At 33.5% G+C, this 22,754-nt stretch overlaps 1 protein-coding gene across 3 annotated transcripts in view; it reads right to left on the bottom strand.

Moving 5' to 3' along the window:
• The window catches only part of RYa-R (RYamide receptor), a 297,458-nt gene that overhangs the window by 265,402 nt on the left and 9,302 nt on the right, over positions 1 to 22,754 (bottom strand). Inside the window, exons 1-3 of one of the 3 annotated variants that reach the window (XM_074133713.1) lie at positions 21,165 to 21,305; positions 6,789 to 6,911; positions 6,451 to 6,656 (exon numbers count right to left, since the gene is read on the bottom strand). In XM_074133713.1, coding sequence (XP_073989814.1) covers positions 6,451 to 6,656; positions 6,789 to 6,911; positions 21,165 to 21,180 — 345 coding nt within the window. In that variant the 5' untranslated portion in view covers positions 21,181 to 21,305. Of the gene's footprint in view, positions 1 to 6,450; positions 6,912 to 21,164; positions 21,307 to 22,754 lie in introns of those variants that run through there. The other 2 variants (XM_074133711.1, XM_074133712.1) reach the window with 2 other exon arrangements.

The raw sequence follows: 22,754 nt of genomic DNA, 5'->3' as shown, positions 1-22,754 counted from the left end.
TGACCAGCTTCGCCTCTGTCATTGGATATTTATATTGGGAAGAGATAAAGTTGATAGGCGAAGAGTTAGAGGATTTGAATGATCAGAGAGGTGAGAATAACACTTTTGTAATTAGCTGCTTTTATAATGAAGGATTTGATAAATGATAATGTAATTAGGAATAGTTATATCAGATAATGGAGTATGGAGTATTGGTTATAATGAATATTGGATGAATTTTATTCTGTGAAGATTGAAAGCGGTGTTCATTGGAATGCACAGCCACATAGTTCGAGTCCTCAAGTCCAGATTGGTTTCAGGAATGCATTGTAAAATCGATACCTTATTGTTTAATCAGTTTTAACCAACTGTCTTGTAGGAAAGAGTTTATATGTTTTGAGTTCTTGTCTTTTGAGTTCTGTACGACGATTCCACGTCACTCGTACAAAGTCAACGATGTCGTACTGTACCAGTGCAAGAAAGTGCAATCTGATAGAAATGTACATAATGGTTCAAATAATGTGAATGTTGTATTTTGACACTTTTGAACATTAACTTTGATATTCAATTCACGCCTTCCTCTCTCCTACCCTCTGGCCCACTCTCAAATAATCACGCTGGTAACTGGTCCAAAATTTCAACTCGGACCACGCTAGATACCCATGCCGACCAAATCTGTCATTGTTCTTTTTTTTACAAGGCAGGTAGGTTCAGAAAACATCTCCACTGGGTGCGAGTTCCTAAGAGGCTCAAAGCAACTTGAGGCAAGTTGAGGGGAAACAACCCTTACATTCAGCTTCATTAAGGTTCAATCTAGTTTGTGATATGAGTCCTTTAGCATTTTGAGCCCAGATTAGTTAACAGCGCAAAGACATCCAATTGGAAGAACTCTTTTAGGTTCTACGCTTAGGGAAAAGGACTCAATGCACATCTCAATCTAATCTTTGCTTATTAATTAATTACATGTCAGAAGAAGTCCTCTAAATAGAAAAGAGGTTATAAACTTGATTCTAAGAGCTTAAGCAAAAGAGACACGTCAGTGTTCTAAATCAAAGCTTTTCTATTAAATATATTTGTTTCAGGAACATTTATAACAAAGGGCCTCTTCAACAAATGTTAAAAGTTTTGTTGTTCTCTAGTGATTAAGAGAATTCCGTGCTAGCAAAGTGCAGTTAGTTATATACATATATAGAGGACAGTACTTGTGTTAATGGCGTGCCAGTTGTTTGGAAGTAGAATATGTTGAAGTGGAATCGCGTGATTTAAACAGATTTTAGTAAATTAATGCGAACAACACAACATTTGTATGAATGGGAAATTGTAAAATGTAATTTAATTTATTTTGCCGAACAACAGCTGATTATTTATTAATATGTATTGTGGATTGTGGAATATAATATACGTGTATATTTATGTTTTAGTTATTCCTGCTATTGTTCATTTTAACTCCACTTTATTGATTTAATTTGTAATTTCTCTCAATAAATAAAAAATGTAATTTCTAGATACCACTTAAATGTTATTTTTGTTTGTTATTAATTTTAGGCGTGAAGGCTTTTTAATGCACGGCCTACTTTCAAACTGTTCTATCGTTACAGACAACACTGTCCATCAGTGACAGTGAGCTGTAAGAAGCTCCTATGAAGAGAAAATCTAAAGCCCAGAAGCTGGATTCGCTCCTTGGACTAAACGCTAGTCACGGAGTTATTACTTGCCTTCTAAATTCTTATTAAAACTGAATTGGGTTTATTTAAGGCTTAATCTACGATTGCCATCAATTATTTTAATGACGCTACAAGAAAGATTCACATCAAGATTGAACTTTTGGTAGATAGCCTTAAAAAGAAATTTAGCTAGTCTTAGTAAACTTATGAATACCCCCGTAGAAATAATCATAGGCCAAAATAACTCACCACTGAACAAGCCGTTTCAATAAACGTTTCAAAAAAAAAAAAAACTGTGGCTGCGTCATGGACACGGCCGTGTGTTGTACGTGAATACGTTCACCTAACGGGTTATATTTTTTATATAAAATATTTTTATTTATGTATTTAGGATGAAATCGAGGAAACAAATCGACGATCGAACACATTACTATACAGTCCGCTGTCGACGTAGAAGCGATTTCATCATCCACTTCCATAATTTCAACCGCCCCAGCTGCAGATGTACTGACACCGTCGTTGATCCGCTCGGCCGCATTCATTCTTTTACGTTCCCGGCACAGCTTGACTCGGTCATATGGTGTTTTATTATTACCATTCGATTGTTCTTGAGAAGCCCTTTCCAACCGTATACGAACTCTGTATTTGGTTTTGGCTTTTCGACGCGTATAGGCCGACATTATATATTTTTTTATTCTAACACTTTATTATATTCACTGTCACTATTTTACACTAATGTTTTATATGCAATCGATAGAGTGTGACGAAAGCTGACGATTAAAACTTAAACGAACATCGTCGCTTCTCCGAGTAAAATATATACTAATTGCAAATCTCGATACGCAGCAAAATGATCTCAAAATGGCGGCGCTTCCCCCCTCCACCGCGCGCGATGCGTCACAGTCCTCGCTTATCGTAATGAATTCTTTGATCCTTTAGCTATCCAGTGGTCTAATTTAATTTTGGATGTAGACGATAGATTCGAAACTATAATGCCAAACTTTATCCCCCGATTTTGTTATCATTAGGTTTTTTGAATTGCCTTCATGTGATAGCAAATTTAAAGACGAATTCACGTCAAAAAGTAGAGCCGATGTTCAATCGTCCACATTTCCACGGCTTCCGAAATCGCGCCTAACAGCAAGTAACTCCCAACTATTGTTTAAGCGTCAGTCTCCCTGTCATTACTGTATATTCAACACTCCCTAACGGAAACTTAATATGAACATAATGACCCAAAAAAGAAAAACGTACAGAAAACTATTATATTATGTTTCAGGCAAAACTAACGGAAACATTTCCGCAATTGCTTTGTAATCCCATTTATTTGAATTCTGAGAGACAAATTGTCCTCTATAAATTTTACATCACATTTAGTACGGGGGCATATAAGGGCGAATATAGTTGCAGTGCAGTCATTGATAGCAGTTGTTGAAGCTAATTAGATTCCAGATAAATGAATTTGACATTTTACATTTGCACACCAGATGCAAAGCGATCCAAAATTTAATTAACTTTAGATTTAATTTCAATCTGCAGCGCCGTGCAGAAATATTGATTTCCATATTAAGCCTTTATGTACCTCTATCCCTTTAGTAGTATTTTCTTCCTTAGATAGTTTTTACTTTATGAAGGCTTAAAAATGTTAAATTATCTTTTAAAGGTTTTTAATTCCCTCGATAAGAATATTTCAATAGTTAAGACTGAATTAGGAGAAAAGTTAAACTTTTTCTAATGGTTTATACTTTTCTTTTTCAAATTAGATCTTCTCTACATGTACAATTTAGCATTGGCCTTAATATTAACTATTAAATGCAGAAACAAGAGTATTCTAGTGAATTTAGGAGAAAAGATTCATTTTTTTCAATGGTTTATACTTCTCGCATTTCAAAATAGATCAACACCACATGTACAATCTAGCATTGTTCTTATTAACTGTCAATATGAATAGGCATTTCTGTTAGTCATTTTTCAGTCCCAAAATTGTTACTACTCTGTAGGCTATATTTTTGGGTAACGAAGTCGCTATTATGTAAGCAGCTACCAAGTTTAGCCACAGTTGGACTGACGTTCAAAAATGAATGAAACTACTTTTATTGCAATAAAGTAACACTTTGGAAAAAACTTGTTTTTGTTCCCGGAATACGATTCAAGCATAAACTATCCTGGGCAGTCTTGGCATGAATTAGCGGACTTTTGCTTTTGTAACCTACAAAGTAAGGAACGTACTAGTTGTGTGCGCTGTGCGCCATGGATTTCGAGAGAAATCCTTTTCACAGGGATGAGACTGTGCTCCGATATGACTGCAGGAATCACCTCGACTGCCTTTAAGTTCTACATATTGCGCTAATCCACTGCCAGTCCCGGGTATGGTACTCGTGTCTCTTCAAAGGCTTGGTAGACACGTGGAACCATTTTTGGACTGACGCCTTGCCATTTATAACTGGCTTGCTGGTTTTGACTACTCTATTTGTGGATTCACAATACTCCTTATCTTTAATTTTAAGGTGATAATAAAGAACTTTCTGCTCTATAAGCCCCGAGAGTACTTTGGCTACGACACTGTAACGAGCAAGTTGATTTGTTGGGCCAGCCATCATACGTAGCTCCTGGCTGCTGACGCAACTGACAACGGTTGCGAATAATGCGACTTCTGTCACGAAATCATGCGTGAGAATTACCTTATCTAGAGAAAACATTCTCTGCTAAAAAGCCATTCGCGAACAACCACGTCACCTCAACAAATGCAATTTCGTAAACGCGAGCGCCACGGAAAACCGCTGATCAGACGTTTTTGCTCCTAAATGGTTGTTATTTGTATTAAATTCTCATTAATTCCACAGGATGAGGGTTTTACAAGTCTGAACTGAAATTTAATTTAGACGAATATGTAAAATATACAAATGTAAGATTACAAGACAAGAATTATATTAGTAATCATTTTTTCCAAGTTTGGATTTTGACAAGTACACAACGAAAGCGTAAATAGAAAATTGTCAAAAGTTCGTAAAGATGTTAGGTGGGTTTCCTTTGTGAACTTGCTGGGGCCTGCCACTGACGGATCTATTTATAAAACATAAACATCCTTAAAAAGCAATTCAAATGCCTCAAACGCAATAGCGACTCCCATATCCATCCAAAGTCATTCCAATAGAAATCAAATCGTTCATATTTATTTATTCCATATTTAATAAATTTAAAAAAAAATAAAATTCTAGTAAAACTTTTTGGTTCCCAAATTTTAATAAAAATTAAACAATTTTAAAGGTTTAAGTTAAATCTTTTTTTAAACTTTAATACAAAAATAAAATTCTTAATTTGATTGAAACTGTTTTCTTTGAACGAGAAATTTTACTTCTGGACACTGGACACAATTTTCTGAAAAGCAATCCAATCTGCCCATCTTCAACTAAGAAAAAGGTTCGGCTCATGTCCGGCTACTAGGAAAGAACTTTGATCTTGTTACATTTCCTTTAACAATCTTTTGAGATCAACGAGCTGAGTTTAAATAATGTGGGAGACAGTGTACTTCCTGACAGAACCTTATTGGTTGGGTTTTCCTTTGATCTTTGACTGCTTACTTTAACTTTTAGTGTATTCGCCTCATAAATCTTTTGCAAGGTAGTTTCATTATTGGTTCACCAATGTTAGCCAATTCAAGATACTTACAAAACAAATTTCTTGAGACAGAATCGCATGATTTTCCTTTTAATTTCAGGGAACAGAAACTCATTTGAGTGACTAATTGTAAAAATTTAAAAGATAGCCCGTTTTTTTTTGTGCTTATATCTGCTTATATTTTTTTAAATTGGCAAGGAATCGGCCAAATAAAATCAACAACTCGTCTTTTTGCCAACGTTTCGACGTAAAATATATTGTCTTCTTCAGGGCGTGGCTATGCGGGTTGTTTGAGTTACAGAAACTGTTGAGTAATTAACAAAATTGAAAAAGACAATATATTTGTCAGAAACGTTGGCAAAAAGACGAGTTGTTGTTTTTATTTGACCGATTCCTCGCCAATTTTGAAACCTTAATTGAATAATTTCCAGTCACGAAACCTATATATTCATTTATTTTTACATCTTTCGTCGATTTTTGGCGAAAGAGCCAATGACCACTGTGAGTATTATTTTGAAGTGTTGAATAAGTCTGGTTGCTGAATAAAATACTGTATTATAACTTAGTTAAATATAGTGCAATACTGTACACCTACTCAGGTTAAATTAACTTTCCTAATAAGAAATTAGTTTATTAGATACCCAAAGGGGACAATGGCGTCCCCCGCTGGCAGTGAAACGACTCAGGAAACGGTGGTAGGCTTAGACTCAATTTGGAAACGTTCAATAAAATAAAGAGTTGGTAATAGCATAGAATTGTTCGAAAAACGAATTAGAAAACTTTCGTTGCTAAAAATAATAAACGTCTGAACAGATTATTACAATGTGGCATTACGGCTGTCAACATAAAAGAATTTTCGTTTAATGACATTTAATAAACCTAAAAAGTGAAAATTTAATTCAATGAATCTACAGCTTCAAGTAAAAGAAATAAATTACTAAAACAGTAAATATTATTTCAGTGCATGCGACTGATCTGTTTAATCATAAAAGTTACATTTAAGAGGGTGGCGAGTAAAAAAAAGAATCAGAAGGGTTAATTTCTCAAAAAAGGTGGTCTTACATTCTGCCAACCTCTTGTACAACCATTTGCCCTTATTCAGCTATTTTCTTATTACCTTAAAGATAAAGTAAAACAGCTTTAATATTAATAAACCAAATAAATGGAGTTATAATGAGAATGGACTTACCAAGACGGAGACTCCTTGAGTGTAACTGACCAGACGACACATGTGAAGTCCAAACGGCCAGTGTTGCAATAACGAAGGTACACATGAAAATGGTACACAAAATAGTGCCATCAATATATCACCAACAGCTAAATTACCGATAAAATAATTTGTAACAGTTCTCATCCGGGGTGAACTTTGTACCACGTAACAAACTAGTCCATTACCTGACAATGCGGTCACAAATATTAATATATACAATATATATACAGCACTTTGAAAATATCCTGACGATAATAAACCTCCAGGACCAATTTTATCACAATCTATCGTTTCATTAAATGAATCATTCTGTTTACCATAGGTTTCATTGTTGAATGTCCATTCAAAAGTTGATTGATCTTCTTCATTTGTCATTATTTCTGATGACTTACACATGTTCTTCTTTTTTTGAAAAATTTCGACTAAGGCAGAGTAGCAATCTGCAAAAAAGGAAAAAGAAAAATTAACCATTAATCTACATTTAAATTATTTAAAGGTACAAAGCCTAGAAGTAAAACCTTTTTTTCATGCAACATGAAACGTCGCAAAATTAGGCTTACATATGTGCATATTAATGGTCGGAAAACCCATTTTCCAGTAATACTGAAACTAAATTAGCTTTTTTTTTACACAGAACTGCTTCTGGCAAAATTCTCTGCTCACTCACACGGACTTTATTTTACTTCAATTCTTGAAGTTCACATTTATTTGATTTTATTTTAATTTTTTTTAACAAGTAACAGAATTGTTGGGATCTTATCAAATTTTTGATTAGATGTTTATATGTTTTATTGAGTTTTTAAACTTCGAAATGAAACAAAACAAAAAAATAATAGCCCATAAAAATGCCTTAAAACATATTTTCTCGTAAAAAATATATTTGAATAAAACACCAACATGAAACCAGCTTCAAACCTTACAGCCTAAAATTCTAGGAACAAGGCTCCACTTGTACGTCTCCTATCACATAATGCACACTGACCTAAATATTCCTCTCGTTTCTGAAATAGCCCAGTCTCGCTACAGAAAACTCCACTCAAATCTAAACAGTCCTTGCAATTCCCTGATTAAAAATATGTCTACAAGAATGCTTCCTTTAAATCCACATCGCAGACTAAAGAGGCCTGTGCGACCAATTCAACTCAAGGACGCCCATCTCCTAAGATGATTGCTTGCCAACATGGCGAACTAATGGTTTCCATCACTGAATAGTCGTCGTTCACTCCAATCATTCTACTGGGTGATGCATGTGTATGTATAATGACAAAACCCATCAAAATGAAAACCTATGGTTACAATTATGATGGTTAGCAACTGGTGTTATGCATTGTATTTTCCTTTTAAACTAATGAAACCATCAATACAGAGAGGAAAAATTCGAGGAATATTGAGAAATGTCATATAAATAATGCCACAATATCCGACTTTAAAACCATCAGTCGAAATCCTATTGCTTAACAAGGCCCACCCAAATGTTTCAGAATCACCGTCAAAAACTTGAAGTTGGTGAACTTCAGTTCAGAACTAGCGCTATCTGAATACCAATAATTCAAGCAACTGTATAACCTTCTTAAGATCAGAAACAACCTCTGAAGTTCAGGCGAAAACGGCATTCGTCCTGAGAACACAATGTTTACAGTGATGAGATTAACAGTTATAACTTTTTTAATAAGGATTAATGCTAATAGAGCTTATTTGAGCTAGTAACTTTTTTTGAACCAATTTAAGTTGGCATATTTAATACCTAAAATTAGTGGCTCAATCCCAACACTAAGATAGTATAACTTTTAGATCAGTCTTGTGAGTTTCAAAAGAATGTTTTTGGATTAAATAAGCGAATTGAATCTACTACTCGCAAGTAGCCCTTGCTTCCAAACTTGAACTGTAGTTCTACTAAATAAACTAAGGCGCCACGGTTAGCCGAGCGGTTAGAGCCGAAGCCTGCAATGCTAATATGCACTGTGGTACAGAGTTCAATTCTTAGTATTAATGTTTAATAAGAGAACTTTATAGTAAGGTATGTTTGCTAGTCGCCTCTGTTAACAATAACTAATTGGTAGTTGGGTGTAAAACCCACCTGAAAAAAGTAGGCATTACTTCACTTTACTTTTTACTAAATAAACTAATGGATAATATAATTTCTCGGTAAAAGTAAAATTGTATGGATATTCCAGCTAAACCATCAACTAAACCAACCATTTTAGCTAACTACCGCATTACAATGTATCATTACATTAGACCACAGGCTTCTACAACTAATGCGGTAGCATTGTATTCTTGATGGAAGCTATTAGTCTCATTCTACTAAGGACACCCAAAAAAAAAAGTTGCTTAATTGCCACAATTTGGTTTAAACCTAATTAATTTATTTGAATCATTTTGAGAATGAAGGATAACCAAGTATTGAATTGACAGAAATGTTAAATGAAAAAAAAAATTGGACATATTTTTTAATAATACACTTCTAGTTATATCAATTTTCTCACATGAATAAATTATAATTTTCATTACTTTTGGTATTTGTTAGGTTAACTTAGCAAGGTAAATACAATTTTTTTTTTTTTTTATTTGTTTATTTATTTTGCAACTGTATGCAGTACAATAAGCAAAAGAGATGAGTGATAAGGATGGCGCAAATACACATGCACGCATATGCATATCCATACACATACGCGCACATGCATGTGCGCCAAGGGCGTGATTGCAGTGAACGACGACCATCCAGTGATGGAAGCCGTTAGTTCGCCAGATTGGCAAGCTTACACAGCAACCATCCTAGGAGGTCGACGTTGTGTTGAGATGGTCGCGTGGCCACCGCCGCTTTAGTCTGCGATTAGGATTAGAAGGAAGTGTTGTGGTAGACATGTTGTGGATCAGAGGGTTGTAGTGATCGTGTAGATTTGAATGGAGTTTTGTGTATCGAGTTTGGGCTATTTCAGAAACGAGAGGAATGTTGAGATCAGAGTGTATAGTATGATTGGAGACGTAGAAGGGAGCGTTAACTATTGTTGTCAAGATTTTAGACTGTAAGGTTTGGAGTCGGTTGATGTTAGATTTTTTGGCGCTTCCGTAGAGCTGTATTCCGTACGTCCATATTGGGGCAAGTAGAGCGGTATATAGTGTTCGTTTGTTCGTCAGGGTCAGTTTTGATCGTTTGTCAAGTAGTCTTTTCAACATTTTATACCTCAGATTGAGGTCAGTTCGTTTGAGTCTCGTGTGGGGGTTCCACGTTAGTCGTTTGTCAAGATGTAGTCCGAGATATCGTACTTGGTTAGTGATTGGTATAGAAGTATTGTGGAAGGAGAGAGGAGGGAGAGTTTTCTTGTTTAGAGTGAATACTAGAGTATTTAGATTTCAATTCGTTCACTTTGATTCTCCACTTTTGCAGCCAAGGTTCGAGAAGATTGAGGTGAGTTTGGAGTGCACGGCATGCTATAACAGGATCTAGATGAGGAGAAAGAATTGCAGTGTCGTCGGCGAATGTGAAAGTAATTGTAGTCGGGTGAGTTGGCAAGTCAGCAGTATAGAGAATATAAAGTAAGGGGGCTAGAATGCTTCCTTGAGGAACTCCAGCGAGTATTGGAAGGATAAGAGAAGGAGAAGAACCTTGTTTGACTTGGAAGAAACGGTCGGAGAGATAAGATTTAAGAATGAGGTAAAAGGTAGAAGACAGTAGGCGTTTGAGTTTATAAAGCAGTCCCGTGTGCCATACCCTATCGAATGCCTGAGATATGTCAAGGAAGACACCCGGGCAATACTGCTTTAATTCAAGGGAAGTAGCGATTACATCCACCACTCGATGTGCTTGGAGAACAGTCGAGTGGCAACTCCGAAAACCGAACTGATGGTCAGGAATTATGTTTAAAGGTGCTATTTCAGTTTGAAGGCGGAGTAGTAGGAGTTTTTCAAGAACTTTCCCCAGGATGGGTAGAAGGCTGATTGGTCGGTAAGAGCTTGGGATATGAGAAGGTTTATTTGGTTTGGGGATCATTGTTACAGAAGAGAATTTGTAGAGAATAGGAAAGTAAGTGGTTCGAAGTACAGCATTGTAAAGTGTAGTAAGAAATACTATTGCTTTCCTGGAGAGTTGTAAAAGGATGTTAGCTGTAATTAGATCATAGCCCGGGTTAATACAATTTAAAATTCTAAATTTCACTTATTCTCAATTTTGATATTTTGTGCTGTCTTGTTCTGTTCGTCTTACGCTTGCTTTTGTATTGTTTTGTTTATACACATAAAATGGGCTTCATTATTCTTTATTTCTATATTCACTATTATTTGTATGAATGTTTTTTGTACTCAATTATGTATCCAACTCTTTTTGTAAGGGCTAGAAGCCCAAACAAAAATTAGAACAAATAAATATATCATTTGCTAGTGAAAATGATAAAATTTTCCATCCTTTCAAAAATACCGTTATAAATAGACGCAATTTACAAAATGTACTTCCAATTTTGAAATCTTAAAATTTTTCGTAGTACATCCTATAGTAGTTTTGTTTTCTGTTGTCTTCGTTCTGTTTTCAGACCTGGGGCTTACTACGGTACAAGTTAAAATAAATTTCAAAAACTTTCGGGTTCCTGAGATCATGGTCAATTCAAAAGGTACTTGAAGAAGTTGCTGGTCTGGAATGTGATGGCTCCTGCAAATTGTCAGTGCAGATCAACTGCGAACTTCAACTCACCTCTTAACTACGATGCCATTAATCAGTAACATTAAAGGCTCCTGAAAGGGTTACCATGTGCAGGTGGAGCACACACTCTTCTTAGGACCCCATTAGATTCTCAGATTTTGTTTGGTATCTTAGACGAAGGAGCTGTTTTATTGTACGCCTTACACCTGCAAGGAGTTTTTAAAATCTCTATATTCTAAAAATCAAAACGCTGCAGCTTTTTTCAAATATCGTGGCTTCAGAGGTTCTCTTTTAAAGTTTTGCAAACCATCAAAATTCAAAACACAACTTAATTAATTTTTTGGCTCCCATGCCCACCTGAGTTTTTACAAAAATAAATTTTAGTATTTAGTAAATTTCGCGCTAGATGCACTATTAGTAATAATGACAATAACTGACACCACTACGAATTCACTGATTGAGGGGGAGAAGTTACCCAGTGATAACACTCCCTAAGTCGTCTCTAGGATTAGCTACTCTCTTCAGAAGAGGGAAAATCGCGAGGCCACTGGCGTTTTAATCGTCAGCGAAGATGATCTGGAAGGTGATGAGATGATAAATGGCGGACAAGAGGATTGGAATGAGAGTGCAAGTTCTGTTGAAAACTTTTATAGCGAGTTCGAGGCAATCTGACCTGCAAACAGAATTTCCAAGTCTATGTGGGTAGTTAGATTTAAAACGCAAAAATGGAGCCGTTAACGATTGTGCGGAGAATTTTAGACTGAAGAGATTGAATTCGTTGAAGATTGCAGCGTTTCGTTGAACCCCACAGTTCAATACCGTACGTCCAGGCGGGTTTTTAGAATAGAATTGTAAATCAGTCTTTTGTTATTAAGTGAAAGATTTGATCGTTGGTCTAGCAGTCTTTTAAGTAGTCGATAACGTCTGTTAACTTCAGTTCGTTTAAGTCGTGTGTGCGGGTTCCAAGTCAGTCGATAAAAACTTAATTATAATAAATTTTTCATATTACTTCTCAATTTACGCTCTCACCATCCACAAGCCAATTTGTACGACGATAGGCTACATAAAACAAATATACATAAATAGCCCAAAAAACTACAGTAGTGTTATCTAATAGATACAAAGGTAAACTAGAAGGCTGGCAGAAAATATAATAATTAAAATAGTTATAACCCCAGATATTCGAATGTATGTTATATGTTATAAGGTTAGTAACGTGGCCCACAATCTGGGATGCAAATATATTTACATTCATATTGAAAGTCTAACAATTGGGAAATCAATCCGTGAAAACTTTTACCCAGTTGTGCAGGATTTCAATGCTCATTCCGTTCAATTGCAAACATCTCTTTTATTGAATTCGTTCTTTTTGGGAATAAAGCTTCTTCTTTTTTTTCTCTCAATTCTTACATCAAGCGTTTTGTCAAAGCTGCTTCTACGTTTCAATGAAGCAAACTCCATTTACATAAATTAGAATTCACTTCAAATTTTAAATTTCTAGAATTATCAAGTAAAATGTAAACAGTTTTATTTGCAAAAAAAAAAAAAGAAAACAAATAAATCATGCCGTTTAATAATCAGTGACGTCTTTAAGAAATTGATTTCCTTGATAACCATCGGCTAATCATTTCTGCTAAAAGAAAAAGATTTAATTCTAAAGAAAGTAGCCGGATCAAGATAGCAGTAAGAAATTTCTCTCATTGCCAACTTTTTTTTTTTTTCTTCACCAACAACCTTAAAATCTTTATAAATAGCCAGACAATGTGGAAAATAAATTGGAAGAGACACAAACTGCCAAAAGAATTTTCTAGATAAAATTTTCCAAGAATAAACTCAAGTAAGTTATTTAATAAAGAATTATCACTCATTCTATAATAAAAGAAATAAACTTGGAATTACAAAATTATTTTTGATTAAAAAAGAAATCACAGTAGAGATTATGTAAGCCAATATCTTATTATTCTCATCATATTTTACTTTTTCAAGGTAATTTTACTAATTTATTATTGCTCTTCAAGAGAATATTGCATTGGGAGAGTGAATTTTAAAATTAAAATCTTAAAGGTGAGGACAAGTGAGGATACTACAGCTTTTTTTAAAATAACCTTTTTACTTTTCACCATATGTGATTTGCAGTAATAAGTAGCATGATGAATTATAATTGCAGTTGCCTAAAAGATACATCAAAACTTTAGCCCTTCTTAGAAGTTAGAATTAGAAGCAATCCAAATTTATTTGCACACAATTCAAGCAAAGTTAATGGACTTACTATTATATTTAGTACAATATGTTTAAATAGAATCGGCGCAGTTCTTTACGAGCACATTACAATTATAATAGATACACATTATCGTGGAAGGGAGAAAGAAAAAATAATGTCATTCCACCAAATCGGTAGCACCAAATTTCATTAGGTTATACATTACGATTACTTCAAACTCCACCGAGCTTATGGTATTATAACAAAAAGATACCGTTTCCAGCTTTAATTTAAATCAACAGGCAATTAATGGGATTGTAAAAAGAAGGATATTCCATTCTGGTCTACAGGGAAATTATACAAATTATCCAACCAGAAAGAGCCAAACTAATAAACGTTTCAATTAAAAAAGTGTAAATTATAAGTGTTTATTAATGGTATATCAGCAATTAAATTAAGTGAAAATGTTTTCCCGAAAGAAGTTGGTTTTCACACATATTTATTCCTACTAATTAATTACTAACGAGAGAAATTAATTGAAAAAGTATTAAACTGAAAAAATAAAAGAGAGTGAATAAATAATATAAATTAGCAGTTCATTTGGAGAATTTTCAAATTATGAGAGGCAAAACGCATAATTATAAAATAAAGGAATTATTTAATAACATAGTAATCAATTAGTACAGTAATTTCTGTTTTTTGTGAAGGCCAACATTTGGCACACTATGTATCATATTTTATTCAAACGGTTGTTAAGTGAGTGTATGTAAAGTTGAAAAATTGGGCGTATTATTCACTTCTTAACTAGCAATATGCCAATTAAGAAGTATGGAAATAGAACACATTTAAATACGTAAATTAATTGCAAATTGGGATTCATGTTTGTTTCAGAAGAAAACTTTTTGAAGAAAAATTTATCAAAAAACTGGTATTTGAACCTAACTGCTCCTATTTAAATCAAAAAGAGGAAAAAATAAAAAATTATTAGTGTTAGGAAAAATGTATTAATATACATTACATGACCTCCCTCCGAAATAAATAATAATAATAATAAATAAATAAATCAACTAGACTACATAAAAACACACAATGCTATAGAAAACTTAAGACATCTTGAAGATATGAAACTTATAATCCACTGCAAGAGGCTAAATAAAAATTATTAATTAAGATTTTCAACTGAAAAACCCTATAAATTTTACTTCTTTGCCACATATACAATCATAGATATGCTCTTTCCTGCCAATTGTCCCTTACTGCCAAAGAAATAGATTCGGCTTTAACCGAGTTACAGGCATCTATTATTCTCTGCTTTAGTTCATCTACAGATGCAATCACGGCTCTTGATTCTGATACACCTAGATTTAGAGCATATCTATGCATCTCTAATGGTGGAGGCCAGTTCGAGCATGATCTGTAATATTAATGAGCAGTAAAATTTATAATAAAATAGTACTTTTCTTCTTATTCAATAAAAAAAATAACCGTTATAATATTATCATTTTGAAATTTCTTATAAGAATCATGTTTTCATTCATAACTTGTAAAATATCGCTCACAGAAAAAAACCGTTCGAGTAAATTTTTCTTAAAAAAAAAATAGAGGAATCTGTTTCTGAAATAAAAGCCACACCTCCCCAATTGAAAAAATGAAGTTGGTGCCTGTATCTCGCTTCTGGAAGCACTGAAAAAAATTTACAAATTAAATTTGAATTTCTAACAAAAAAAACTAAGGGGACTCGTATTTTTTAGTTTTTTTTCTAGCTATCTTAGATTCCGAGCAAAAGTCGTTATCCATTTAGCTTGGGGACACCCTGTATATCAGTTACCACAGTTACCCGTTACAACTAACTCTTTAAACCATAAATTATAATCAATTGAAACTAGCATTATTGAATTGATCTTTCAATAAAATTTTATTCAGCGATTAACACCACTGAATCTAAAATACAAAATCTCGGATGCAATAATCGCAGGGCCAAAAAGAAAAAAGTATAATACTAAGCTATCTGTAATTTTTTAGATCCCCAATTATATTTTTCTAATTGAATTGAAGTCAGGGAATATGAAGCTGAAAAAAAGAATTATTTTTAATTTTAATTTCCAAAGAGGATGAATTACATTCTGCCTGGAGCATCTATAGCACAATATCTGACGTAATCCCAATACTTTTACTCCTAAAAAATAAGTAAGAATTATTTATAAATGTATTCATTGGTGAATTTCTTGAGCAGCGACCTGGAATCTCTCCAGTTTATTTTCTTTCTCCAGAAAATAAAATTACTCTTCTCAACTAACGTTTTTTACCTGGACTTTTTATTTTCCTAGAATGAAATATTTCTATATCATCCTGAAGCTGACAAATAATTAATATGAATGCTCATACCTAGAACTCCCCTGAGTGAGAAATAATTTTCCAATTTTTACTTTTAATAACCTTTGCAAATGTTTAGTGAGTCTGTCTTCGTTAGAGAGATTGAGTAATAGCACTCAGCTTAATCCATGACCGCAATTAATTATAAAGAGGAACTTGAAGGAGTGTGTTGTTTGTCGTTCTCAGTAGTGCCTAGAGTTATGTCGAATGTCTCAGGCCTTAAATAGATTACCATCTCCCAGAAACTCCAAAAAGTGCTGGTGTTGGTTACCTAAACCGACCAAGAGCTTCTTAGGTAGCGAGCAAGGCAGTCACTTTCCAGAATTAAGAGTCTGATTAAACGGACGGGTCTGGAGGGTGAGCTCTAAAGTCGGGGAGCCACAATAGATCCAAAGGGGTCGCAGTGGCGTAGGCCTTGAGGCCGCCCTAATTTAATCTAATTTAATCTAGGTAACGAGCGAGAAAACCAGACTAAAAAAACCGTACTAAATGTAGTTCCATAGATACGGCGTGAAGATAGTAGATTCTTCCACCCATAACCTAAATTCTAATAGCTACCGAAAGTCGCACTAAACGCTTCTTACTTGATGAGTCCTCTTCATCCACTTGGCAAGTTACTCTTCTTCATTCAATTCATCAGATCAACGCCAATATGATCAGATCTATTCTATTTAGAATTTTCTATTCAGATCTATTTATTACTCTATAAATCCCCAACAAATTGGGTGTTCAATCAAGATAATACCCACTTATTCTTATTCGGTACTCTCTGTGATCACTTAACAAATACGTTTCTAGTTATTTAACTCTGATCAAATCATCAATGTTCCGTACTATTCTTTTCTTCCAAAATAAGACAGTTTACTACAGTTGTAGTCTGAAACAGTTATTATAAAATTTTCTTCCATTAAGATCGTCCCTTACCAACAAATAACACATGTAAGTTATTTTATTTAGATGCAGTTCTATTGGTCCATCTTTATTATAAATATGTATTAATTTTAATACCGAAATTAATTGATCGCTTATTTTATCATTTACCAATTTAATAATGTTCTCTTTCGAATATCATCATATTTTAATGTATTTTCTCAATTTAAGAAATATGTTGTTTGTAAATTATAATTTTCTTGCTAATTGATTGAAATAGTATTGGAATTATATTTAAAAAGCATACTCCTGGCTAGAAACTAAAAAGTTTGTATTCTGTCAAATAAATAAATAAAAAATACTTGTAGGTACTTTCAAATCAACTCCTGAGGAATATAATCAGTATAAATGAAAGAAACTAATAATTTGCTGATTCCGTCCACATGTGTAGGGAAACATGGAAGTAAAATCTGGAATTGCTCCAAATGGAACAGAACATCAACAAATTCGTTGAAAGTGAAACAAAAAAAAAAAGAAGATTTTGAAGTAATGAAGCATTGTTTGTGGCTTGGCAATGCATGAAAGAGCGATATAGAGGTTACTCCTAATCTTATAACTTTTGATCCATACCTTGTAACGATATGCGTGGCTGACATTCAGAGAAGAGACTGGAAGAAAGCATTGAAACTTAAAGTCTGACTTCCAGCTTTTCTGAATGTGCTGCAAATAAGTTACGCCGTTGTTTAAATTAGAATATTTTAAGAAAATAATTAACTTAAGAAAGTATTGTAAATTGTACTGACAATAAACAATTGTATTAAGCCGAACTTGAAAATATTTTCAAAGTTTATAGTATTTAATCAGCAGTAATTAAAAAGGGGAAAAGTTGTGAGAGAATCAAATTATCAAGTTTTAGAATCTCAACAATCTTAATGAATCTAAACAACTGTAGAAAAACTGATGATTTAAAGAAAACGAAAAACAAAAAATTGAAAAAGTTAAGATGGTGCAAAATGTTGTATTCTGTATTTCGTACTGTTTGTAATGTAAAAGAATTATATTTGAATTTAGATGAATCACTCTAATTAAAGAAGTCTAGTTTAAAACTTCTTCAATTAAGATTTAATATTTCTCAGTAATTACTGAGACTGGCTTCATTCGTGACAATACTTTATAATGTTGGCAAAACTTTTGATCGACAGTACAGATAAATGGAGATGTGCTAACAATCGTGACCGTAAGACGACGTACCAAACTGGTCGATTTTAGAGGAACCTTTGCTGTTTTTAAAACAACTTCCACAAAGTTGTCGTAGCAGAATGTTAATCTTCAATTGTTGGTGGTTCATGGCCTTCTAATAACATCTATTCCAGACTACTTTTTGGTCATTTATATATGACATAAACTTAATTTAAATACAACGTGAGCTTTCCTAATTATTTCTCCTAATTTCACAGGAATACTGCTTATTCAGTATTTGACGTTAATAATAAGGCTAATGACAGATTGTGCACGTTCGGTATATCTATTTTGAAAAAAAGAGAAGTTAAAATGATTGGTAAAAGCAGACCATTTGGAATTAGTAGTAATTTTACTGGAATACTTTTGTTTTGGTATTTGATAGTTAATAATAATGCCAATGCTAGATTATGCATGTTGGGTTGATCTATTTTGAAAAACAGAAGTTAAAACCATTAGAAAAATAGGAACTTTTTTCCAAATTTTGCTGTCAGGCAGCTGTTTTTGCGTTTGATAGTTAATATTAACGCCAATGCTAGATTGTAGTTGTTGGGACGATCTAGTTTGAAAAACTAGAAGTAAAAACATTTGGTAACTGTGGAAATTTTCTACTATTTTCATTGGAATACTGATGTTACTTTATTTGATTGTTAATATTAAGGCCAGGGCAAGATTGTACACTTGTGGTCGATCTATTTTGAAAAACAGAAGTGAAAACCACTGGAAAAAATGTAACTTTTCTCCATATTTCATCGGAATACCTTCTGAAGAAGGGAAAATAAAATTATCTACAGTTCTTCTTCGTAAAAGGGTAATGAGATTTTAAACCGCGAATATCGAGATTGCAATTCTTCCCCTTACTAGGGGTAAGAGCTGAATGACTCTTAAATGTCACGCACTCTAAATTCTTCTTCTTGCCAAATTTTATCAGAATCGGGTGAAGATTTACAGGGTTATTATTAGGCAATATCCCCTCCTAAATATAAACCATGAGACCCCAAAAAGACGTATCTTACATAAAATTTTAAGTTTTAATATCAGTTCATACGTCAATAATTTGAACGATTGCAGTACTTAGTAAGAGCATGATAATTATTTTATGTCACATAGGGAAGCTTTGACCACTCCCTACTGTTAAATAATATCAAAATCGAGAAATGATTTACACAGTTATTGGTTATAATAATTTTAGAAGGACCTTAACGGAACAAACTCCTCTTTCATTTGATCTATAGTGTCGACAATCCCAAAAGGTACATCTACATAATATTCCGAATCGAATTATAACTCATTTATGAAAATCAGTTCGCAAGTTTAGGCGCTCTGTTGTTTACAATAAAGGTAACAAGAAGAAGAAGAACAACAACAACAACAAGAACAAGAATAAGAACAGTTTCTAAAAATGGTGTTTTTTTTCAATTTTTGGCAACTTTTTTATTGAAATCTATTAGATCTGGATTGTTGCAAAAAAATAATAAAGTTATAAAATAGGATTTACCCTAAGATTTTAAAGGAAATTTGGGAATTTTATCTTTTATAGAAAAAGAAAAAATTAACTCTCATACAACTATCCTACCGGACAATTTTGAAACTGTTTTGGTAAATAAACTAGAAAGAAGTAAATCTCAATCTAAAATGTAGATTCAGTACGCTCAGATAAAAATGTAAATCCACGACCAACGTTGTGAATTGAAATATTAAATTAATATCGAATGTAGGTCAATACATACAGAAAAGATAATATTGAAAAAATTGACCTGATTTGATCGAATTTCACTGGCTAAAGGGTAAAATCGAATATATTTCTAGGAGAACGGCGCTAAAATATAATGAACATGTTTTTAAAAAGATAATTCAGTTGAAAGATACTTAATTCGGTAACAATATTTTGTCTAACAAAAAATAGATCATGAGTCTGTTCGATTGATTTATAAGAAAATCGCATAAAAAAACAATTGACATTTTCGGTCATTCCATTTTCCAAACCTCGAAATTTTAGCCACTCATTTAAGCGCCAATAAGTATAAAAAGGAAACAAAAATCATTCTGTTAAGTGAGAATTCCGGATAATAGACTTTTTAATTGCTGAATTTCATCTATCTGTCATTTCCTTTGGAGGTAGGCAATCGAAATATAAAACTACCTGAGCTTTATCATTTTTGTAATAGAGTGTTAAAATTCATACCCAATGTTCTAAAAACCAATTTTTGTGAATTTAAAGAACCTGAATTTCCAATGAAAACTGAATATCGGAAACTTGAGATGATTTTGGTGATCATAAAATTATTATTATTTCAAAAAAAAATAATGTTTAATGAATTCAGTAGGAACAACGCCTAATTGTTGGTTCACTTCGTGCGCCAAATTTATTTCACATGGCCCTAGTTGGCAGAATATCATAAAATTTCATATTTTTCGAAGCAGAACTTCACGCTCCAATGGCGTCATCATCGACAATAATATTCACAAAGCTCCACATTAATGTTTTGGTGCAATGACAAGGAAAGTTTTTCACATGTAAAAAAGCGAATGAAATTTGCGTCACAAGCGTAAGCTTCATTTTTGTACCCAAAGGTTAAAATTCTCTTCAATGAAGTGTCTCTAGAATAAACAGAAATAGAATCTTAATTTAAGCCTAGTTGACACGATGATATTTATTATTTGTGCCATGAAATATCTATGTGTGCAGACATAAGGAACGTAAAATTAATAACGATCCCTAAATCCGTTTTAGTGAGCAATGAAACCAGACAAATACCCATTGAGAGAACAGAAGTTTTGTTCATTGTCAACTTCTCCTTTACTAATATAGCCTATCTTTTTCTTTTTTTAGCTGGAGATTACATTTTTTTTAGTTTTCCTTGTCTCCGTAATCACTTACAATTCTGAATTTTTCTCATGAGTAGATCATAGAATACTCGTAAATACAGCGTTAACTCAATAATTGTGCAAAAACTCAGTTTTTTAATTTTTATTTTGCTATTCACAATGTAAAAAAAAAATTTTTAAAAATTAATCTGCGAATCTAAAACCATAGGTCTCCATGACTAAATCAGCTGGCGAAGAGAAGCTGTCTACCAGTAAAACTCTCGCTGGTGTTTCCTACATTACTGGAGATGGTCATGAGGCCAACAGCGTTGCAACTGACGTGAAGGATGATCTGAAATTGTTATTGAGGCAAGATTTTGTGAAGAACAAAAAGATTTGTTTAGAAAGGAAGATAGTCAAAGAATTTTCTAAATTTAGGTTACGATTCTTCAGTAACAAATGAGATCTTGAGGTCGTTAAGAAGAGTAGCGACAAAATGGAGAATCTGTTACCTGACTATTTTTTATTGAAAGTACTGGACTAAAAACTTAAATTGCAAATCTTTCTTACCTAATTTCCTGAACATACTCTAGAAGAATCTAATCAATTTTTCAAGAAATAAAGGAAGTACAGTACACAAACTTTTCAGGCTCTCAGTAATTGCAAGTAAGGAACTAATGAAATAATTTTTCTAAACTATGAATTATATTCATATTTATATTTTTGTAGGCACAAAAGCCTTACTGCACTTTTATTTTTTACATTCTATGTAAGGACAAAAACGTTTATTTAGAATTAAAAGTAAATAAATAATAAATAGTAACATCGATATGTCCGTTTACAATAAAAGAAGCAGTCTTAATTATGACTTTATTTTGTAATGTTATGCGGCATAAACAAGGTTGATCTTTGTTCCGAAAAGGTCGTCTATAACTACAATAACTTTTTTCCAAATTTCAACAATTACTACTTGTATTAATGTAAATTTTGCTTATTATTATTATTTTTTATTTATTTATTTTTTTTATTTAAGGCGCGTCAACACCTATGGTTATTGGCGCCCGGAGCTTTTTTCAGTGCACTGCCGGCCTCCGGACAGTGTTCTCTCGTTACAGACAACACTGTCCATCACCGGACAGTAAAAAGCTCCTAGGAATAGAAGCTTTTTTTTTTATTTTTTTTGGCGCATCAACAGCTGAGGTCATTAGCGCCCGGAGCTTTTTCCAGTGCACTGCCGGCCTCCGGACAGTGTTCTCTCGTTACAGACAACACTGTCCATCACCGGACAGTGAGCTGTAAGAAGCTCCTAGGAAGAGAAAATCTAAGGGTCAGCTGCTGGATTCGAACCCTTTTTTGTTGTTATTATTATTATTATTATTTATTAATTTGTCTACAGCAATAGCTGCCCTAACTTGCCATCATGGCGAACCCATAGAAGTCACATCTACTTAATCTGCTCTACAGGGTGTTCATTTTAAGACGGCTCAAATGCAGTTCATGCTTAAACGGTTAATCTGAGCAAAAAATGGTAGAGGAAAAATTTGTTGCCCCTCACCTCTAGTTTCAGAATATGTGACTTGATTTTAGATTCCTGCTTGCATACGCGACTGACGCGCGACCAAAAGTGAGGGTTCGCAGTTGACCCCCATTTTTATATACTCAGTATTAAAGAGTATAAAAAGTAATGAAAGAAACCGGAAACCGCAATTCGATATTTTCAAAATTAAAGGTGCTAGGCCATTTCAAAATCTGGTATTTTTAATCATATTTCAATTTTTTAACTTGTTATCAAAGAGAAAGAAGAGCACGCAATAGGTCATTTTTATGTATTTTTTCATTCCTTTTCTACTAAAAATATTGCCAAGGCAGTAAAGCTAGTATTTTTCTTAATATCGGGAAATAAGTCGATTTCCGGGTGATTTTTCTAAGAAAAATCAAATGTTAAGAGCTTTAGATGTTCTCAAGCATACACAAAATGGCTTTTCATGTAAAGGATCAAACTTATTCCTTAATTTATCAAATAATTCACTTTACACAACTTCTGAAGCATGTACTGTGCCTTCAAAGGTGCCTCCTCAGATACAGAGAACAGTTGATAACCTCCAGGCTAACCTGGCTTGCGAGCCAGAGAAGGCTCCTTTAAAGGCACAGTACATGCTT

This window comes from Rhodnius prolixus, unplaced genomic scaffold (assembly GCF_049639745.1).
Source record: "Rhodnius prolixus isolate KJV_2025 unplaced genomic scaffold, Rpr scaffold_10, whole genome shotgun sequence".
NCBI lineage: Eukaryota > Metazoa > Arthropoda > Insecta > Hemiptera > Reduviidae > Rhodnius > Rhodnius prolixus.
The sequence above is the reverse complement of the archived record's forward strand: the minus strand, read 5'-3'. Positions and strand labels throughout refer to the sequence as shown.